Source organism: Hemibagrus wyckioides, unplaced genomic scaffold (assembly GCF_019097595.1).
Source record: "Hemibagrus wyckioides isolate EC202008001 unplaced genomic scaffold, SWU_Hwy_1.0 Contig32, whole genome shotgun sequence".
NCBI classification, from domain to species: Eukaryota; Metazoa; Chordata; class Actinopteri; order Siluriformes; family Bagridae; genus Hemibagrus; species Hemibagrus wyckioides.
In genome coordinates this window covers 153,508-175,856 of record NW_026690794.1, presented here as the reverse complement: position 1 = coordinate 175,856, position 22,349 = coordinate 153,508, and the positions used below count along the sequence as shown (strand labels likewise).

Sequence of the window (22,349 nt, the reverse complement as noted above, 5' to 3'; positions counted from 1 at the left end):
TTTATATTCTTATACACAAATGCCTGACAAGATTTCGTATCTTGCAGTGCCTTCTGCTGCCCTCTCCATACCACCTGAGTTCTTTCAGAGAGAACTTGCATCTACCAAGCAACAGGTGGAGGAGAAAAGACTGCAGAAACGTAAGAGGCCTGAAGCTCACCATCAGCTGAGAAGATCATCAGCGTCTCTCTTCCCTCTATTATGGACATGTACTCCACATGCTGCATCCGTAAAGCAAACAGCATTGTGGACGACCCCACACACCCCTCACACACACTCTTCACCCTTCTGCCATCCGGAAAGAGGTACTGAAGCATTCAGACCCACACAACCAGACTGTTGAACAACACACACACACACATATTTCTTGTTCACATGTACACGTCACTTTAATATTTGTATCTCTTTGCACTCACGGTCAAACACTATTCTTTTGCGTCAGCGTTATGTGTCTTGTTTGTCTGCACTGTCTTGTCTTGTCATCCTGTGCACTTATGTTGTATGTTTAGTTTCTAAAGAATGCACCTTGTAGTATAGTTGTATACTTGTAGTATAGGACCTCTGGTTCAGGAGGAACGTTGTTTCATTTCACCGTGTACTGCATCAGCTATATATGGTAATAAAGCTTCTTTGACTTTTGACCATGTCGGACGCCCGTGTAGGTTTTGTAAGATGGAACTAAAGCAGGGTCCGAACAGTCCACATATACACTACAGGTCAAAAGTTTGGACACTCCTTCTAATTCCATGGTCTTTCCTGATGTTTATTTCTTTCTACATTGTAAAACAATGCTGAAGGTGGCCGAAATCCACAATAATGTCCTTTGAACAGTTGCTATTGAGACATGTCTGCTACTGATGCTCTGTAAAGCCTTCATAACGGCTCTAATCTGAGGTGCTGTTAATTGGTGATTTCTGAGGCTGGTAACTCTAAATGAACTTCTCCTCTGCAGCAGAGGTAAGTTTTGGTCTTGCTTTACTGGGATGGTCTTCATGTGAGCCAGTTTCATCATGGTGCTTGATGGGTTTTGCAAATGCACTTGACAATACTGTTCTTGCAAGAACTATTCCAGAACACCTGACCTTCGTGTCTTAAAATAACAACTGACTGTTTTTTGTTGTCGTTACATATGGATTACTTAAGTCCATGTGTGTTATTTCATAGTTTTGAAATCTCCAGTATTGTTCTAGGATGTAGAAAATAAATCCCTAAACAAAAAACATTGAATTAAAAGGTGTGTCCAAACTTTTGACTGGTAGTGTACACACAGACTTTTCTATATATTTTCAGATAGAATTTGTATTTATTTTTAGATATATTTTGTATATATTTTGTCTTTATTTTAATGTGTATTAAATTAATTAGTGTTTAAAGTTTGCAATAATATGTATATATGTGTGTGTGCAGTCTCTGGTGTGTGTTTTTTCACATTTTTTGTGTCTTTTGTTTCGATTGCTCTTTAGTGTTAAAAATGTCAAATAAATAAATTGATTGATAAACACTGATTTCTTTGTTGTTGTGTCTCTATTTACAGAATTCATTATATATTATTCATAAATGTGTGTTTACATAAACTCTTTCATGAACTGCATGCTGTCTTTGTGCTTATAGTTCACAAAGCCGTATGCAGCATTTTTTTGTAGCATTGCAGCAATTTTCACTCAGTTAAAAAATTTCATTCATTTGCACTGAGTGGGATTCGAACCCCGTTCCTGACAAACGTTTTAATTAATTTAAATTGGCTGTGACATGAATTTACCACCTGGGACAGCAGCAGAAAAGCTTCAATTTCCAGTTTTCCAAGCTTCCAGTTTTGTAATAATTCAAGAGTGTGTATGTTACACAGACAATCTCTAAATAATTTAAAAGCCCAATTTGTTGTTCAATATTGTTTTAGGCTTTTTGGAATAACAAACACTAGCATGCTGGAAAGAACAAACTAGCATCCTTGTGATTCACGTGTTTTATTTATTTTTACGAGTACGATATTTATGGTGCGGATTTGACGCTATATAAAACATTCAGGGCTGGATTAAACTCTTTCCGGTCTCGAGCCCTATTGATAAGGATTAGCCCTAGCCACGCCCCTGGTTACCATGGAAATGTTCTGACGTTACAGAATCAGAACAGTGACGTGGGACTGCTGAAGGGTTGATCATTTCTACTTTGGAGACGGTTCACACTTTCAGACTGAGGTAAGAGAGATTTTTTGTGTCTTCAAACTGACAAGTGTTTAAAATTCTAATTTAATGATCTAAACGAAAACTTTATCCATTTAGTCAAAGTAGCTCTTAAAGGAAAACAGGTTGGAGAGTCCTGTTCTATAAAGTTCTGCTGTTGTTGTGTAGATTTGTAGCAGTTCAGTGAAGATGATGGCAACAAAGGTGATGAGAAAACACGTTAAGGTTTTTGTTCTAGTTCTCCTTTTTTATTATCGTCCTTTTAACACGTAGTTTCTCCCTAATACTAATTTAGCTAACATTAGCTAGTTCAGGCTAGCTACACACGAGCTAGTAGCAGAGACTGCGCCTTGTGCACTAGAAATGTACAGATTTCTGCTTCCTAAAGATACTGTGACAGACACTAATGTTAGTGGATCGATCCCTGATTCTCGTCCGGCACCTGCTTCTGCTCCCCATGTAGGGTTTTAGTCCTGCATATGCCATGAGAAAGACGGTGTATTTCTGACAGAGGGGTTACTGACCGGACAGCGGCACGAGCACGAGACCGTGAGCTGCAAAAGCACGTTCCGTGTCCGGTGTGCACATGCATGACCTTTAGCAAGAGTTTGTCCAAAAAAGCTGGAGATTAATGATCTGATCAAATCTATTAGTTCAGAAAGCTCCTGTATTGATTGGGTGTACTTCTGTCATGTTGTTGTAGTTTGTACATTTAGACTTCACAACCTTTAGTTCTGATCAGTTTTAATAGCAGCGATTATTAGTTAATAATTAGTTAATTGATTATTAGTGTCTAGTTAGGGGTTTATTCACTGCTATTCAGGTGTTATTTACCAGCTGTGACTGAGGTCATGTGACTGACTGCGTGTGACTGACGTCATGTGACTGAGGGCGTGTTAGGACATGTGACTGAGGGCGTGTTAGGACATGTGACTGAGGGCGTGTTAGGGCATGTGACTGAGGGCGTGTGACTGAGGGCGTGTTAGGACATGTGACTGAGGGCGTGTTAGGGCATGTGACTGAGGGCGTGTGACTGACATCATGTGACTGAGGGCGTGTTAGGGCATGTGACTGAGGGCGTGTTAGGACATGTGACTGAGGGCGTGTTAGGACATGTGACTGAGGGCGTGTTAGGGCATGTTTCTACTTTGGAGACGGTTCACACTTTCAGACTGAGTTAAGAGAGATTTTTTTTGTGTCTTCAAACTGACAAGTGTTTAAAATTCTAATTTAATGATCTAAATGAAAACATTATCCATTTAGTCAAAGTAGGTCTTAAAGGAAAACAGGCTGGAGAGTCCTGTTCTATAAAATTCTGCTGTTGTGCAGATTTGTAGAATTTCAGTGAAGATTATTGCAACGAAGGTGATGAGAAAACACGTTGAGTTTTTTGTGCCTCATACTGTAGAAGAAGAAGATGAACGTTATTCATGCAGTGAAGCTAAAACACACTGAACATCCTGAGCTCCACAACCTCACTGTCCTTTTAGCTCCTTCCAGCCATGATCACAACATATCTTCCTCTTCTTCTCCCTCACTTTGACTCCAGGAGAAGACTTGTGTCTTGTTAGCTCTCTGAGAAGGTGCTGCGAAGGCAGAAAGCAGAAGAACCCAAGTGGTTGATGAAACTTCTCCAGCTGCTGCCAGACAATACAGAACATTGTAGCCCTTCTGATGAACAGAAAGAGTCCAGCTTTAAATCTGAGCAACATCTGGAGTTCGACCCTTCAGTTCACAGTACATTACAATCCTCACAGACTATTGTTAACATTTCTAAATCACTTAGCAAGGTATCTACACTGCCGAGTAGCTAGTGAAGGATTCGTATCATTTTCTATTCAGACTCTTATATTTACTCCAGATGTTCATATTCAGAGCAACATTGAGACAGGATGGATTACTAACTGAATTACTGTATGTGTGTGTGTCGGTCTACACTGGAGTCCGTAAGGCAGATAAACGAATGAATGATGATTCACCAGTGGCCAGTGGTTCTGTTCTGGGGAACCTGATGGTCAGCCCTCCAGATGATGATTCATCAATGTCCAGTGGCCTGTGGTTCTGTCCTGGGGAACCTGATGGTCTGTCCTCCAGATGTTGAATCACCATTGGCCTGTGGTTCTGTCCTGGTGAGCGTGATGGTCTGCTCTCCAGATGTAGATGGATGAAGTTCATCACTCAGGCAAAACCAAAGCCCATTACTCTCCTCATCACCTGTACAGACTGTTCATTTAGATTTTATCTGAGGAGATTTTGTGATATTAGAGTTTCAGTATAGTTTGTAAACTCTCCTCATCACCTTTACATTTAGATTTTATTTGATAAGATTTTGTTATCAGTGCTATAGTTATTAATGCAGTCATAAATGTTAAGGTTTTTTTTTTTTACTATAAAACATCACTGGCAAGTACACAGACTAAACATTATGTATTATGAAAAGTGATGTCTATAATATTTACATTATTATTATTACACCTGACATCACGTGTACATCACCTGACATTGGATATTGAGTTCTTTGAACTGAGAACTGAAGTTCAGATCAAAATTGTTGAGAATAATCAAGACAATTCTAATATGTAAGTTTATTCCTACCGTTCCTATCCTATCACGCCTCAGCTAGCGTACTTCACATCACTTATTCTGCCTCACCTTACCTGCATCACCCGGCCTGCATCACCCAGCCTGCCCCACTCAGCCCAGCTCACACAGCTTGCCCCATATGGCTAACCCCCCCCGACCTGCCCTGCTCTGCCTGTCCACGTAGTCTGCCCTGGCCCTGCCTGGCCCGTCCGGCCCGCCCCGCCTGCCTACCTAGCCCGGCGGCCTCTGCTCACCGCTCACCAGACCTGTGCATGCTAGTTATCCCTGCTAGGGAGATATTTGTACAGGTGGGGTGTAGATAGGTAGAGATTTGTGTAGGTTGGGTGTAGATAGGTAGAGATTTGTGTAGGTTGGGTGTAGATGGGTAGAGATTTGTGTAGGTTGGGTGTAGATGGGTAGAGATTTGTGTAGGTTGGGTGTAGATGGGTAGAGATTTGTGTAGGTTGGGTGTAGATGGGTAGAGATTTGTGTAGGTTGGGTGTAGATGGGTAGAGATTTGTGTAGGTGGGGTGTAGATGGGTAGAGATTTGTGTAGGTGGGGTGTAGATGGGTAGAGATTTGTGTAGGTGGGGTGTAGATGGGTAGAGATTTGTGTAGGTGGGGTGTAGATGGGTAGAGATTTGTGTAGGTGGGGTGTAGATGGGTAGAGATTTGTGTAGGTGGGGTGTAGATGGGTAGAGATTTGTGTAGGTGGGGTGTAGATGGGTAGAGATTTGTGTAGGTGGGGTGTAGATGGGTAGAGATTTGTGTAGGTGGGGTGTAGATGGGTAGAGATTTGTGTAGGTGGGGTGTAGATGGGTAGAGATTTGTGTAGGTGGGGTGTAGATGGGTAGAGATTTGTGTAGGTGGGGTGTAGATGGGTAGAGATTTGTGTAGGTGGGGTGTAGATGGGTAGAGATTTGTGTAGGTGGGGTGTAGATAGGTAGATATTTGTGTAGGTGGGGTGTAGGTAGATAGATATTCATGTATATGTGGTGTGTAGATAGGTAGATATTTGTGTAGTTGGGGTGTAGATAGGTAGATATTTCTGTAGGTGGGGTGTGTAGGTGGGTGCGTGCATACACAACTGTGTAGGCATGATTAGGTGGGGTGTAGATAGGTAGATATTTGTGTAGGTGGGGTGTAGATTGGTAGATATTTGTGTAGTTTGGGTGTAGATAGATAGATATTTGTGTAGGTTGGGTGTAGATGGGTAGAGATTTGTGTAGGTTGGGTGTAGATGGGTAGAGATTTGTGTAGGTTGGGTGTAGATGGGTAGAGATTTGTGTAGGTTGGGTGTAGATGGGTAGAGATTTGTGTAGGTTGGGTGTAGATGGGTAGAGATTTGTGTACGTTGGGTGTAGATGGGTAGAGATTTGTGTACGTTGGGTGTAGATGGGTAGAGATTTGTGTACGTTGGGTGTAGATGGGTAGAGATTTGTGTAGGTTGGGTGTAGATAGGTAGATATTTGTGTAGGTGGGGTGTAGATGGGTAGAGATTTGTGTAGGTGGGGTGTAGATGGGTAGAGATTTGTGTAGGTGGGGTGTAGATGGGTAGAGATTTGTGTAGTTTGGGTGTAGGTAGATAGATATTCATGTATATGTGGTGTGTAGATAGGTAGATATTTGTGTAGTTGGGGTGTAGATAGGTAGATATTTGTGTAGGTGGGGTGTGTAGGTGGGTGCGTGCATACACAACTGTGTAGGCATGATTAGGTGGGGTGTAGATAGGTAGATATTTGTGTAGGTGGGGTGTAGATAGGTAGATATTTGTGTAGTTGGGGTGTAGATAGGTAGATATTTGTGTAGTTGGGGTGTAGATAGGTAGATATTTGTGTAGTTGGGGTGTAGATAGGTAGATATTTGTGTAGTTGGGGTGTAGATAGGTAGATATTTGTGTAGTTGGGGTGTAGATAGGTAGATATTTGTGTAGTTGGGGTGTAGATAGGTAGATATTTGTGTAAGTGGGGTGTAGATAGGTAGATATTTGTGTAGGTGGGTGCGTGCATACACAACTGTGTAGGCATGATTAGGTGGGGTGTAGATTGGTAGATATTTGTGTAGGTGGGGTGTAGATAGGTAGATATTTGTGTAGGTGGGGTATTTGTGTGTAGATGAGCAGGTGTGTAGGTTAGTATGTGTGTGTAAGTGGTCTGTTAGTGAGCAGGTAGGTGGACAGTTGTGCAGGTCAGTATGTGTGTGTAAGTGGTCTGTTAGTGAGCAGGTAGGTGGACAGTTGTGCAGGTCAGTATGTGTGTGTAGGTGGTCTGTCAGTGAGCAGGTAGGTGGACAGTTGTTCAGGTTAGTATGTGTGTGTAGGTGGTCTGTCAGTGAGCAGGTAGGTGGACAGTTGTGTAGGTCAGTATGTGTGTGTAGGTGGTCTGTCAGTGAGCAGGTAGGTGGACAGTTGTTCAGGTTAGTAGGTGTGTGTAGGTGGTCTGTCAGTGAGCAGGTAGGTGGACAGTTGTTCAGGTCAGTAGGTGTGTGTAGGTGGTCTGTCAGTGAGCAGGTAGGTGGACAGTTGTTCAGGTTAGTAGGTGTGTGTAAGTGGTCTGTCAGTGAGCAGGTAGGTGGACAGTTGTTCAGGTCAGTAGGTGTGTGTAGGTGGTGTGTCAGTGAGCAGGTAGGTGGACAGTTGTGTAGATCAGTATGTGTGTGTAGGTGGTCTGTCAGTGAGCAGGTAGGTGGACAGTTGTTCAGGTCAGTAGGTGTGTGTAGGTGGTCTGTCAGTGAGCAGGTTGGTGGACAGTTGTTCAGGTCAGTAGGTTGAGTTTCAGGTGTTTAGGTGTGAAGTAGAGCTGCACGATTCTGGACCAAATGAGAAATACATCGTAATTTTAAAAATATTTTTATGAATAAATAAAACGTTTTTTTAGAATATAAATCACGCTTTTCTATTTCTTTGAACTTTTAGTGGTTTAGAAACCCTGCACCTTAAATTACCAAACGTAAACAAAACAGAAAAAATGCTCTTGGCTTTAATTAAATTTAAACAAATATAAACAAATGACTACCAGGTTTTTCATGAGAAATAAATAAAAATCTCAATTTTGTCATAAAGATATTCATATAAAATAGAAGAAGCCCTCAAAATGTAATATGAAGAGGCGCTTCTTATTTCACTTTTGTAGTAATGAATAGAATTTATTAAAAAAACACAAATAATTAATATTAATGAATTTATTTTAATTATTTAAATAGAATTTATTACTTATAAAAAGTAAAATCATCTTAATAATCTGTAATAAGAATAATAAAATAATAATCTTATTTTTATCTTATTAGTTTTAATCATTTTATGTTTATTGTATTATTTTATCTTATTTTTAAGCCTTTTAGTAAATTAAATTAGACATTATTTTAATCAAAATAGATTTTAAATCATAATTTTTACTCACATGTGAAAGACAGTGTGAAGGTGTTTGTAACAGCATCGGTTTAGTGTCATTCAGTTAGTCATTTATTGACGCTCCCCTGCGCTGAATAACGTCGCTTTTATTAACGTTAGTGTGGTCTGTAATGTTTCAGGTGATTAAACAGGTTGGTGGTGTTACCGTTTAGTGTAGAAACCGTGACTAAACATTGCTTGTAATGCAGCGTAATCTAGTTTAAAACCGAAAAAATAGACGATACTTGGGAACGCTCCTCTCTCCTCGTTACACTTCTCTCATTTCCATGAAAATAGATTTAGCTGAACTGTAGTAAAGTAGGATTAAGATGGTGTGGAATCGTGATGGCCGTTTGTTAAGGAGTAATCGTGCAGCTCTAGTTCCTAGTTAGGTGTGTGTTCAGGTCGGTGGATTCAGCGGGGTGAGAGGGTGCAGTAGACTGGGCGGGACTGGGTAGGCCGGGAGGGGGTGGTCATGTTTAGGTAGGTGGAGGGGCAGGGAACGTAGTGTGCGTGACAGGCGGGGCCCACCGGAGGGCAGGCACGCTTGATCGGTCTGGAGAGGGTGGGCGGTGGTGTCGTACAGTGGCCAGGAGGCGGGCGATGGAGTGGGCTGTGTTTCGGAGCGGGTGGGGTAGGGCAGGGCTGCGTGTTACAGGCTGACGGGGTGGGCGGGAGGGGAAGCCTATTGGGGTAGCTGCGTGGGCTGGGCTGACTGGGGCAGGTGGGTGTATGAGGCCTGGTGGTGCAGGTGGGTGTGGCAGAATGTGGTGGTCAGTATGCAGTTAGGTGGGTAAGAAGGAAGGTAGGTAGTTTTGATGAACCTCCTTTCAACCACGAAAGGCACCAAATTGTTTAAAAAGAAACAGATTCTTTTGCACAGTCCATTCTGTGACGAGTGGTCAATCCCACCATGGGTCAGACACCCAGGTCTAAAGTGGGACAACCTTTAACCTTTAAGGGACTTGCCAGTTTTGTTTAAGTTAATGTTTTTTCATTCATTTTTATTATTATTACTACAACAGTGGAACCTCGGCATACAAATTTAATTCAGAAATAATGTAAATGTAGATAATCCGTTCCAGCCTCCCAAAAATCTACAACTTAGCCGGCGTTCGGTTCGTTCGTATGTTGAAAATGCTTCATATGCCGATGCTAATTTCTTCCAAAATTTCAATTCCTAAGGAGAAAATTTGAAGACGGGATTTTTATGTCGAGGTTCCACTGTATTATTATTATTATTATTATTATTATTATTTTATAATCATTTGTTTTTTAAACATAATATCTGCTGTATGGCCATCCATAAGGACTATGGAGCCTTGCTCCTGTTCTTTTTGTGTTTTTTTTTATTCTAAGATGTAAATGTTATATTAAATCACGGTCACGTATACCTTGGCTAGGTATTGTTCTAAGTGTCCCAAATGTCCCAAATGGTCGGGCGATACTAAATGGTAATCACGGTCACGTATACCCTTTGTTCAGGGACGGTTCTTGATGTCTTGCTGCCGCTCCCAGACTAATAATTGATTGGATTAAGTGTTCTAAATGTTTGGTTCTTAAAAAGAAACATTATGATAAGTTTGCCTAGTGGAATGGAGCCATAACCAGTGTGCATGAGGTGAAGTTTCGATGACGGGTAAGATTCTCTGAGGGCCGAAGGAGGATAACCCACTGCAGGGCTTCACCGCCACTGGGCACCTGCCCGAAATGGGAGGTGTAATCTGTGTAAAGGAAGTGTTGTGATGCTTCAGGGCCAAAAGCATCAAAGGGGGGACTGTAAGAAACTACAGACTGCCTCAACCCAGATTCCACTCCACAGTACACATCTGAAAGAGCTCATTCCCAAAAAGGCTTACATATCATATAGAAATATCTTTGATTCAAATCAGTTTATCTGTTTGGTATCTTTACATTATCTTAAAGCAGCGTTACCAAACATTTAGAACACTTAATCCAATCAATTATTAGTCTGGGAGCGGCAGCAAGATATCAAGAACAGTCCCTGAACAAAGGGTATACGTGACTGTGATTACCATTTAGTATCACCCGACCATTTGGGACATTTGGGACACTTAGAACAATACCTAGCCAAGGTATACGTGACCTTGATGACCATATAAGGACATCCGGCTAGACGACAGTATCATCCAGCCATTTGGGGAATACTCAGTTCTTACACTAATTTACATTTAAAGTGAAACTCATTTAAATTACACACGGGAAACACTGTATAAAAGGTTATAGCAGGATTTGTCCTGCGTTCTTTTTGACTCCGATGAACCCAAAGTACCTTATGTATTTTGTCACTGCGACGCTGCAATAAAATTCTACGTTAAGATCTTCAATGCCCTCATCATTTTATTTTTCTTACACCACTTAGGGGTGTACTCACTTTTGTTGCCAGCAGTTTAGACATTAATGGCTGTGTGTTGAGTTATTTTGAGGGGACAGCAAATTTACACTGTTATACAGGCTGTACACTCACTACTTTACACTGTAGCAGAGTGGCATTACTTCAGTGTTGTCACATGACTCTAGAGCAGTGGAGACACGTTCTCTGGAGTGACGAATCGCGCTTCTCCATCTGGCAATCTGATGGACGAGTCTGGGTTTGGCGGTTGTCAGGAGAACGGTACTTGTCTGACTGCATTATGCCAAGTGTAAAGTTTGGTGGAGGGGGGATTATGGTGTGGGGTTGTTTTTCAGGAGCTGGGCTTGGCCCCTTAGTTCCAGTGAAAGGAACTCTGAATGCTTCAGCATACCAAGACATTTTGGACAATTCCATGCTCCCAACTTTGTGGGAACAGTTTGGAGCTGGCCCCTTCCTCTTCCAACATGACTGTGCACCAGTGCACAAAGCAAGGTCCATAAAGACATGGAAGACAGAGTCTGGTGTGGATGAACTTGACTGGCCTGCACAGAGTCCTGACCTCAACCCGATAGAACACCTTTGGGATGAATTAGAGCAGAGACTGAGAGCCAGGCCTTCTTGTCCAACATCAGTGTGTGACCTCACAAATGCGCTTCTGGAAGAATGGTCAAAAATTCCCATGAACACACTCCTAAACCTTGTGGACAGCCTTCCCAGAAGAGCTGAAGCTGTTATAGCTGCAAAGGGTGGACCGACGTCATATTGAACCCTATGGATTAGGAATGGGATGTCACTTAAGTTCTAAGCACTATGCGAGTCAAGGTAGGTGAGCGAATACTTTTGGCAATATAGTGTATCTACTGGTTTCCTGTCAGGGTTGTGGACTGTTTTCTGGCCACTAGAGACCCCCACTGCCTTTTTGTTGGTTTCCAGTCTCTGTCATTATGTCTAATAGGTGTCACTTGTGCTTTGTTTAGGTTTGAGTATTTAAGTCACGTGCTTGATTCACAAGTAAGGGATGAATAATTATTTCAAATAATGGCTCTATAATTTATCGCTTGTTATAATACTACTTCAAAACAGATCAAATAAATAAATAAATAATACAATGCAGATATTATATTTCTCTGATCCACCAGTGTGTCTCCACATCCTTATTTGACAAGAAACAAGGCCATTATATATTTACACCACACTGTCTGGGAGCCAAAGTCAAAACATTGCATGCAAAGGACTGGCTTACATGGAAATCTGGTGACCAGTTAGAAGGGAAGATGCTTCCCTTCTTCATAATCTTCATGAATGTGTCCTTTGAGTGGTACAAATCATGGACTGGCTGCGTTCATATTCTATTCAGTTCAATTCAATTAATTTTTTTTTTGTATAGCACTTTTAACAATGAACATTGTCTCAAAGCAGATTTACAGAACATAAGAAACAAAAAACATAGTGTAAAAAGTCCTAGATGTTAGACAAAATCATCCCTAGTGAGTAAGCCTGTGGAGACATGTGGCAAGGAAAAACTCCCTTAGATGGTATGAGGAAGAAACCTTGGGAGGAACCAGACTCTAAAGGGAACCTATCTTCATTTGGGTGACACCGGAGAGTGTGATTATAAATTATTCTAAAGACAGAAGAGTGTGATATGAACAATGTCCTTTCTGCAGTTATGTACAGTCTACAGTGTGATGTAGAATGTTAGTGTGTATTAATTAGGAGGTTGTTGTCGTCCTCAAAGTCCACATAGGGCTGGCAGTATTGCTTTGATATACCCAAATCCTCACGAAGCAGAATCCAGCTGAGGTTCAGGATCCTCGCAGGGTTGGCCTCTGTCTACTGGAGCTGGCACAATCTCCAGATGCCTCGGGATGGGTAAAAAAAGGAACATGTGGAAAGGAATTAGCATTCGTAATATTAGCAGGACTAGATGATAATGTGCATTTGATCAGATGTACTGGAGTACAAGGTTATTGGGTGTGTTATGTGTATGCCAGGCTAAAGAGATATGTCTTTAATCTACTTTTAAATTGGGAGAATGTGTCTGAGCCCCAAACACTGTCAGGAAGACTACTCCAAAATTTGGGAGCTGAATACGAAAATGCTCTACCTTCTTTTGTAGATTTTAATATTCTGGGAACTACCAGAAGTCCAGAGTTTTGTGATCTTGAAGAGCGTGGTGGATTGTAGCATGTCAGAAGACTGGTTAGATACGTGGGAGCTAAACCATTTAGAGCCTTGTATGTAAGTAGTGCTAGTTTGTAATCAATTCTAGACTTAACAGGTAGCCAGTGCAGGGATAATAATATTGGGGTTTTATGATCATATTTTCTTGATCTGGTAAGAACTCTGGCAGCTGCATTCTTCAAACTTGTTTATTGAAGATGCAGGACAACCACCTAGTAATGCATTACAATAGTCCAGTCTGGAGGTCATGAATGCATGAACTAGCTTTTCTGCATCAGATACAGATAAAATGTTCCTAAGCTTGACAATATTTCTAAGGTGGAAGGCTGTTTTAGTAATAGTGGAAATATGATTTCAAAGGACAAGTTGCTGTCTAATATTACGCCCAGGTCTCTCACTGCTGAGCTAGCCATAACAGTACATCCTTCTAAATGCAAGCTAAATTCTATGGAAGGTAAGGTGAGTTGTTTTATTATGGTTTGACATAATAGGCTTGCTTAGTCATATCCATGGTCTCTGCTATTTGTGTCCCTAAATTAGTGTTAGAGTGAATGAGTACAAAGGTTACTGTGAAGACAGAAGAGAGAAAGGAGAAATGTGAAAAGAACTCCGCACAAATCTCATGCTTACTCTCCCCATCTGGGAAGCATCCGATCTTGAATGGGAAAAAACATGTATTGTGGAGCTGCATCTGTAATATGTATATAAAATGGGACATTGATATATTGTAGAAAGTATTCAAAACCGTTCGTTTCCTTGTTTTTTAATAGGTTACACACTTATTCTGAAATTAAATAAATTCTCCAAAAAACACCATAACAAAAAGTATAGTTTTTCACATACTGTATGAGTGTAACTTATAAGTACATGTTTTGTAACTGTTTCACATTTCTCTTCATTCCTCCTCCCAGTCCCTGCTATGTACAAACATCCCACTGTGTTATTAGGGGTTACAACCGGCCAGATGATGAGCAGTGCCTTGTTTCCTCCAGAGGTATGAATATCAGTACCTATAAATGTCATCTACACCTCTATTAGTTCATTAGTAGCTGCTGAGAATATGCTGCTTGTAAGGTTGTGACTGAAATGTTGTGCGGTCTGTGTCTTATTATTTTGCATGTTTATATTTGCAGCCTGGCTAGCTAAGCATTTAACTCACTGGTTCGTGTGAGTTTTCCTTCACATCAGGACAATTGTATATAAAGAGTTCCCAGTATCTTAAACTCTAAAGGTGAATAGAGTGTTGTTGTTGTTGCTTGTAGATTGAACTAAATGTAAAAGAAGACATGATAGAAGACTGGTGATAAACCAAGCTAAACATGTGGTGTTAAAAATATAGCTTAGGTACATGTGATTTCCACTGATCTCACTGATTTTCTCTGATCTGCTGAGACACAGATCTGAGTATTTTCATCATCTTTGAAGGTCCCTGTGACTTAAATACACAAACCTAAACAAAGCACAGGGGACACCTATTAGACATAATGACAGAGACTGGAAACCAACAAAAAGGCAGTGGGGGTCTCTAGTGGCCAGAAAACAGTCCACAACCCTGACAGGAAACCAGTAGATATCAGTTTATATTCCTTTTTCATCATAAAATGGACATAATAAAGCGTCCAAAAGTCATAATGGACAAATCAATGTGTATAAATTACACCACAATATGGATTTTAATTAAAACGCTCAAGAGAAACATTATTACAGACTTTTGCATAACAGCTGGATAGACTTTTATTTGATAATTATGTGCAGTATTGACATTAAAATTTATACTTGATTTGGATTGGTCAGAAGGTGTTCAGCATGGCCCTGATAACAGTTCAGGTTTCAAATCAAATCTCTCTTTTTTAAGAATGTCCTCTTTCTGATTATTGTTTCTCTAAAAACAGTTAAATCAAAGTATTTGGCAAACTCCAATCATTTAACCCTCCTGTTATCTTCAGGTCAATTTGACCCGCTGTAAAAAGTACTCAAAAATGAGGTATAATTTTATATAAATGAGATTTATAATACCAAATATTTAAAAAAAGTGCAAAATATATGTTAATGTGTTGGAAACAACCTTTATCTGAAGGTACTTCAAGAATTTGATCTAGATGGGATTTTTGTGGAAGATTCGAAAAGTTGGGAAATGAGTTTTTAACAAAGTTTTGGAACTGAAAATATCTAAAAACATGAACGGAAGGGGGAATTTTTGTGTTAGAAAAGCTAGGAAAAATAATATCAATGTAGATATCATTGACAATTGTACAAATAATTGCCGGACAATGGAATTACTGTTAGGAAAACGTGAGATGGCAGTAAGAGGACCACACAGTAGTGCAGCTGGTCAGGATGGTGAGACTGGGGAGCAAGAACCCTCTTCAGTACTGACTCAATCTGGGACCCAATCACAGAGTCCGAAATGACTCTGAAACCAGAACAGTGTAGATTGTATATTTGTCGCCCAGTTGTAAAATAAGAAATTTTGAAGGGCAGTTTGGTTTTTAAAGTATTTCCCTGGGGATTCTGGCTGGTCATTTGTTCCAAATAAAAGATAAGATGTGTTGGTTTGAAGTCTTAGATAGAAAGTTTTAGATATAAAAATTGGAACACACTGAAATAAATACAGAAATCTAGGCAAAATGTTCATCTTTACTGAGTTTAAACAACCAGCCAGAGAAATGGGGAGAGCTGACCAGCGAGCAAAATCATTCTGAGATTTTGTGAACTGTACCAGCTCTCCCAATTGTTCAGTATGAATGGCAATTGCTAAGGGTTCAATTACCAATGCAAAAAGCAAAGGTGGAAGCTGGGGGCAGTACGGTGGCCTAGTGGTTAGCACTGTTACCTCACAACAAGAAGATCCTGGGTTTAAACAGGCAGGGGTCATTCTGTGTGGAGTTTGCATGTTCTCCCTGTGCTAGTGTGGGTTTACTCTGGTTTCCTCCCTACTCTTGGTATTACTTCTGTGTTTTCTTTTGTTTAGGGAGATGTTTGTGTCTTCTGTCTAGGAAGAAGCCTAATTGGTTCCCCCAGTCTACTTGGTGCCATGCCCTGCCTGGTCAGCTGACTCCATGCAACCTATAAGAAGACTCCTTCATCACTTCCTGCCTTCAGCCTTGTGCTCACTTGCTTCACCCTTTTGCTCACTTGAAAGTCCTTTACCCCTTAACTGCTCAGCTGTGTAAATGTGAGTTGCTCTGGATAAAAGTATCTGATAAATCTTGTAAATGTAAATGCTACTGTTTGTTTGCAGTCAAATAAATCTGTAGATGCCCTAGTTAACACGATACTTATGTAGCAGTTCCAATCAGTACAATGAAGTACATCTTGCTTTCTGCTGGACAGGACCTTCTGTCTATGCCCTTAAGGAAAAAGCTCTACCGCTTTCTGAAGAAGTTTGCCTCGCCGGTCTGGACGTGGTGCGCAGTCGTGCCGACAAAAACCTGATCACTCACACATACAGGAGAGGCCTGGTAGAGGTGCCGAAATAGCTCAGTTGGGAGAGCGTTAGACTGAAGATCTAAAGGTCCCTGGTTCAATCCCGGGTTTCGGCAGCTGGAGGCAGTGTAGTCAACCTGCGCAGTTCTGCAACTTATGCCTCAGACTTGAAAACAGCAAAACGTGGAAATGGCGCAGGATAAAGGTCTGAAAGCCCCCTGGTCTGAGACGAGAGCAAAAAAACTAGGATGCTACAGAACTCTTAGGTTCTCGTTGAATGCTTAGCCTGCACCCTTCAGTTTACGTGACCGCATGCCTCAATACCTGCCTACAAATCATTGAAAGGTAGCCTCCTAGCCTGCACGCCATTAGAAAACCCCTGCTTTTGACAAGGCTCCTTGGAAGCGTTGCCCCCTGACGAGGTGGCTGAGAGGTTAAGGCGATGGACTGCTAATCCTTTGTGCTCTGCATGCGTGGGTTCCAGTCCCACCCTTGTCGTGCGTGTGCTTCCTCTTTACCGCTATGTGCCACACAGCAGCAACTGAATGCTCCCCCAGACAGTCGTGCAGCGTGAAAACAACAGTGATCCGACTACTTTGAAAATCGTGCAGTGTGAACTCGGCATAAGTGTTTCACAACCTTGGGCTGCATTCCCATGCTGGTTGGACACACATGCTGTAAGTTCATATGAACAAGCCACCTCAACAGGAGGTGGAGGATATGGACAGCCAATCCACATTTCAACTCTTTGGAGGCGTGGGTTCAAATCCCACCGCTGCCAGGGTGGCCTTTTGTTCTAAATATTCTCCTAGTGCATGTTCCCGCTCAGTGCTTAATTAGCAAATGAATAATTTCCGGAACAAAACTAGCAGTCTCTCGCCGCTGTGACAAAACGGTGGTAGCGCAATTATAAAGATTATAAAGATTTGTTGCTGAATGGTCTCATGTATTATATTATTCTGTTCCATATCCATGCCAATCATGAATTTAAAAAAATAAATTCTCTCTCTCTCTCTCTCTCTCTCTCTCTCTCTCTCTATCTATATATATATATATATATATATATATATGAGTAAAACCATCATGGCTTCTCTATTGTTAGCAAAACATCTTGAGGCACCTCATCCTCCGCAACACACCATTCTCATACGCCGCAACCATTTAAGGGCAGTTGTGGTAAAGAGAACTTTAAATATCTCTTATGAATTTAATATTAATTTCAAATTTCCTAAATGTTGATATTTTGCTTTATGATTTGTTTCATTGTAGACAATCAGCAAGTGTGAAAAAAAGCTTTAGCAAAGGTTAGGGTGACAAATTTCAGGGAAAAATTCTACAGAAACCCAGAACTGCTGGAGGAGTACAGAAGAGGGAGGTTAGGAGAGAGAGAGAGAGGTTAGGTTTGGAGATGTTACAGCAGGTGTAATTAGCAATAAACACCCTACAGTGTTAGGAAATGTACATGAGAGTATACACACACACACACACACACACACACACACACACAACCCTTTAGCCACTACTATAACAGGACTTTGGTGCTGGACTGAGTGGACTGTTCATACTGGGGGAAATTCCCGCCACACTAAAGCATGGAGGTCGTGTGATTCTTAAAGTGACAGCAGCCTAATAAATTTGCTGCACAATTTTGTTATAATTTAGTAATTTAATTACATAATAAATAAACAGTTATTTGTTCTTCTGTTAGTAATTTGTTTGTTTTTTTTATTTTCTTTTTTACTTTACTTTTCAATTCATTTCAAAGACTAAAATTAAGCTCTACCCCACAACTTCAGGCCCAGTATAGAACACACACACACACACACACACACACACACTCACACACACACACACACATACACACACACACACACACAGAGTAAGCATCAATTCTATACTATATGATGATGTATACATAAAATGTTTTTCCCCATGTTATGAGACTAATTTAATGTAATGCTTTCTTTCCGCTTCCAGGAATCAAAAACGAAAACAAACTGGAAAAATAAAGAAAACTGAAGAGCTGACTAAGAAGCAACATGAAAAGAAAAAAAGACAGTGGTCAGTTATTTTTTAGTGCCATGGTAAAATGCTTCATGTTTTTTAGGTAAACGTTGAAATGTTGTCCTGTTTATTCCTGTTTTAATGTTTTTCTTATACAAGGTATAAGAAAAAGTATACAAGGCTCAGTATAAATCTCAGACTAGTATACTTATTATCATTACCCAAATAATTAACCTCATTACTGAAACCTATATATCATTACTGAAACTCATGATTATTAGATGTTAATTTAATTAATAGAGATATAGTACTTTGATTTTAAATGCATGTGCAGAATCTTAAAATGATGTTCTCTCAGGTTTGTCACGTCATTTTGAAAAAATGTCAGGTTTCTTCAAAATATAAAGAAAAAATGTTTGTAAATTGTGGACGGTGTTGCGGTAATGAGAGAAATCAGTCAAAATTTAAAAACTGTTAAATTAAAAATAAATATTATTTCAGAACTTGAAGTAACTGTGCATGACTATTAATAATCCATTTTTAAAACTGTGAAAATGTATTTGCTTTTCTATCAGTGTTAATGTTTTCACAGTGTTGCAGTAATGAGATTTTTTAGGACTTTTGGAAATTATGTTCAAAAAGGTGTTAAATGGTAAGTAAAAGTTTTTAAATTAATGTTCACAAACACTCCAGACTTTGTTGCTAATGTTAATTTAAGCATTTTTAAAATTTTCATGTTTGAAATTTTTAAAACCAAGATTTCGTGAGAATCACCCAGATATGTGTGTAAATGTTTGTAGAGGAAGTGCTGGAGTATGCTGTAAAAACATCGATTTTAAAGTACTATCCGCTGTCGTCTGCACTCTGCATGCTAATCTTTGTTTTAAAATTGTTCTTCTGATGTCTGAAGGTCCAGAGAGTGCTGAGGGTAAACCCATGGGCTTGGAATCGAAGTACAAGTGGGTTTTTAGAACAGAATGCACTCTTTATATGAGGTGTCTGCTAAGACCTATATTTTGTAAAGGTGTATGATGTATTCTGTGTGTGTGTGTGTGTATGATGTATTCTGTGTGTGTGTGTTTTAGGCACCTGTTGGAGCTGTTAAGGAGGACAGCGGTTCACGGTGAGAGTAACTCTTTGCATATCATCGGTCCATGTGGATCTGTTAAAACCATGGTACGAAGATGTCTGTGTGCTACTTCTGTTAGGTTAGGATACACACATGTACTTTACACTAATCTGTTGTGTGTGTGTGTGTGTGTGTAGCTGCTACGTTGTGCTCTGAGAGAGCTGCTGGACTTGCAGGAGGTGAAGATGAATGTCCTGCAGGTTCACCTGAGCAGTGAGTGTTGTGTAAAAGAGCGTGTGTTTAAAAGAGGCTGCTGGTTTAAGTCACGGCTCCGTTCATGGCCGCGTGTCTCGTGCAGGTCTGCTGCAGATGGACGACTGGATCGCTCTGAGAGAGATCACACGCCAGCTTCAACTGGAGAACGTCGTAGGAGACAAAGTGTTGGTGAGTGTGTTCCAGTATTCCTGGAATTCTCGAGTCGTGTATACAGCTGGGACGTTACAGGAGCGGCAACATCACATGATTCAAAAGAAGTGAATGTGAGAGAAACTTGGGAGTGATATTACTGTAACTGATAACCCAGTCTGTCTGTCTGTCAGCCTGCCTGCCTACCTACCTGTCTGTCTGTCTTCTTGCCTGCCTGTCTGTCTGTGTACCTGTCTGTCTGTCTGTCTGTCTGTCTGCCTACCTACCTACCTACCTGTCTTTCTTCCTGTCTGTCTTCCTGCCTGCCTACCTGTTTGTCTGTCTGTCTTCCTGTCTGCCTGTCTGTGCACCTGCCTGTCTGTCTTTCTGTCTGTCTTCCTGCCTGCCTTCCTGTCTGTCTGCCTGCCTGTCTTCCTGTCTGTCTGCCTACCTGTCTGTCTTTCTGTCTGTCTGCCCACCTGTCTGTCTATCTTCCTGCCTGTCTGTCTGTCTGTCTGCCATTACCTGTTTGCCTGTCTTCCTGCCTGTCTTCCTTCCTTTCTTTCTTCCTGCCTGTCTGCCTTCTTGCCTGCCTGTCTTCCTGCCTGCCTACCTGCCTGTCTGTCTTCTTCCCTGCCTGCCTGTCTGTGCACCTGTCTGTCTGCCTGCCTACCTACCTACCTGTTTGTCTGTCTTCTTGCCTGCCTGCCTGTCTGTGCACCTGTCTGTCTGCCTGCCTGCCTGCCTACCTGTCTGTCTGTCTGTCTGTCTTCCTTCTTGGCTGTCTTCCTTTCTGTCTGTCTTCCTGTCTGCCTGTCTGTGCACCTGCCTGTCTAACTGTTTTTCTGTCTGTCTTCCTGCCTGCCTGCCTGTCTGTCTGCCCACCTGTCTGTCTATCTTCCCTCCTGTCTGCCTTCTTGCCTGCCTGTCTTCCTGTTTGCCTACCTGTCTGTCTGTCTGTCTTCCTACCTGTCTGCCTGTCTGTCTGACTACCTGGCTGTCTGTATGCCTACCTATCTGTCTGTTTCTCTGTTTGTCTGCCTGCCTCCCTCTCTGCCTACCTGCCTGCCCACATGCCTGCCTATCTGACTGCCCGTCTATCTGCCTGTCTACATGTCTGTCTTCCTCCCTGTCTGTCTGTCTGCAGGTGATAAAAGCAGCAGTCAGCCAGTGTTCTTCATCCTGGAAGAGTTTGATCTGTTTGCTCATCATAAGAACCAGACGCTGCTGTACAACCTGCTGGATGTTTCTCAGTCTGCTCAGGCTCCTGTAGCTGTGGTGGGACTCACCTGCAGACTAGTATGTACACACACACACACACACACACACACACTTAATATACCTGTCACCAAAAAACGCCGCATGTTTATAAAATCTCTGTATTTTTTTCCTGTTTGTTTATTCCAGAGCGTTCTTGAGCTCTTGGAAAAGTGTGTGAAGTCTCGTTTTTCCCACAGACAGAGTCACCTGTTGAGTTCTCTGACTTTCCGTCAGTATCGAGACGCCTTTCGGTCCGAGCTCACGCTGCAGGATGACTTCCCCGACAGCAAGTTCTCTCAAGAGTGGAACCTCTGCGTCTCGGTACGACACACCGCATCACGAACCTGAACTGAAGTGTTACACTGCTCACATGTGAACATACACACTGCTGGAGGAAGCTCACGTGTTTTCCTCGATTGTACATAGCACGTGTTCTCTCTCCTCGTCTTCCTCACCACTGATGATGATGATGATGATGAGGGAGTAATTATAATGATCCAATTCTAACCATGACAACCATGATTTGACCAAGCATGACCAATTAGAGTAAAATAAAAATATCTAAAGGCTTAATATATATATATATATATATATATATATATATATATATATATATATTATATATATATATATATATATATATATATATATATATATATAGCTATATATGTATCCAGGTGCAAAGTTGATTTATTTCAGTAATTCAATTTAACAAGTGAAACTGCTGTATTATATAGAGCCATTACACACAGACTGATATATCTCAAGTGTTTATTTCTTTTAATTTGGACGATTATGGCTTACAGCTAATGAAAACCCAAACTTCAGTATCTCAGAAAATTTAAATATTGTGAAAAAGTTCAATATTGGAGACTCATGGTGTCGCACTCTAATCAGCTAATTAACTTAAAATACCTGCAAAGGTTTCCTGAGCCTTTAAATGTCTCTCAGTCTGGTCCAGTAGGCTACACAGTCATGGGGAAGACTGCTGACTTGACAGACATCCAGAAGACGGTCATTGAGACCCTGCACATGGAGGGTAAGACACAAAAGGTCATTGCTGAAGAAGCTGGATGTTCACAGAGTGCTGTGTCCAAGCACGTTAATGAAATTTGAATGGAAAGAAAGTGTGATAGAAAAGGTGCAGAAACAACAGGGATAACCGCAGCCTTGAGAGGATTGTGAAACGAAGCCCCTTCAAGAATCTGGGGGAGATTCACAAGGAGTGGACTGCAGCTGGAGTCAGTCGCATTCCTTGTGTCAAGCCAGTCCTGAACCAGAGACGATATCAGAGGTGTCTTACCTGGGCTAAGGACAAAAAGGACTGGACTGTTGCTCTGTGGGCCAAAGTCCTCTTTTCAGATGAAAATAAATTTTCCATTTCATTTGGAAATCAAGATCCCAGAGTTTGAAGGAAGAGAGGAGAGGCAAAAAATCCAAAGTTGCTTGAGGTCCAGTGTAAAGTTTGGGGAGTGG

The 22,349-nt window shown here is 41.2% G+C and overlaps 1 protein-coding gene and 1 non-coding gene across 2 annotated transcripts; both read left to right on the top strand.

Annotated features, from left to right (window-relative positions):
* The first annotated feature begins 16,178 nt into the window (after nt 1–16,178).
* Nucleotides 16,179–16,251, top strand: trnaf-gaa (transfer RNA phenylalanine (anticodon GAA)). The gene has a single exon. It is a non-coding gene; the product is annotated as a tRNA-Phe (tRNA).
* A 2,369-nt stretch (nt 16,252–18,620) lies between these two features.
* Nucleotides 18,621–21,414, top strand: LOC131350321 (origin recognition complex subunit 4-like). Its single transcript, XM_058385451.1, has 6 exons — nt 18,621–19,098; nt 19,225–19,315; nt 19,406–19,481; nt 19,567–19,667; nt 20,727–20,912; nt 21,021–21,414. Exons 1-6 carry the CDS (start codon nt 18,920–18,922, stop codon nt 21,219–21,221), a joined length of 834 nt encoding a protein of 277 aa, XP_058241434.1. The 5' UTR covers nt 18,621–18,919; the 3' UTR covers nt 21,222–21,414.
* The last annotated feature ends 935 nt before the right edge of the window (nt 21,415–22,349 follow it).

Bases quoted from the DNA above. Each gene is read 5' to 3' on its own strand.
- LOC131350321 (XM_058385451.1), top strand. From the start codon at position 18,920: ATGTGTGTAAATGTTTGTAGAGGAAGTGCTGGAGTATGCTGTAAAAAC. The intron at 19,482-19,566 runs GTGAGTGTTGTG...TGTCTCGTGCAG, and splicing joins CCTGCAGGTTCACCTGAGCA to GTCTGCTGCAGATGGACGAC. The intron at 20,913-21,020 runs GTATGTACACAC...TGTTTATTCCAG, and splicing joins TGGGACTCACCTGCAGACTA to AGCGTTCTTGAGCTCTTGGA.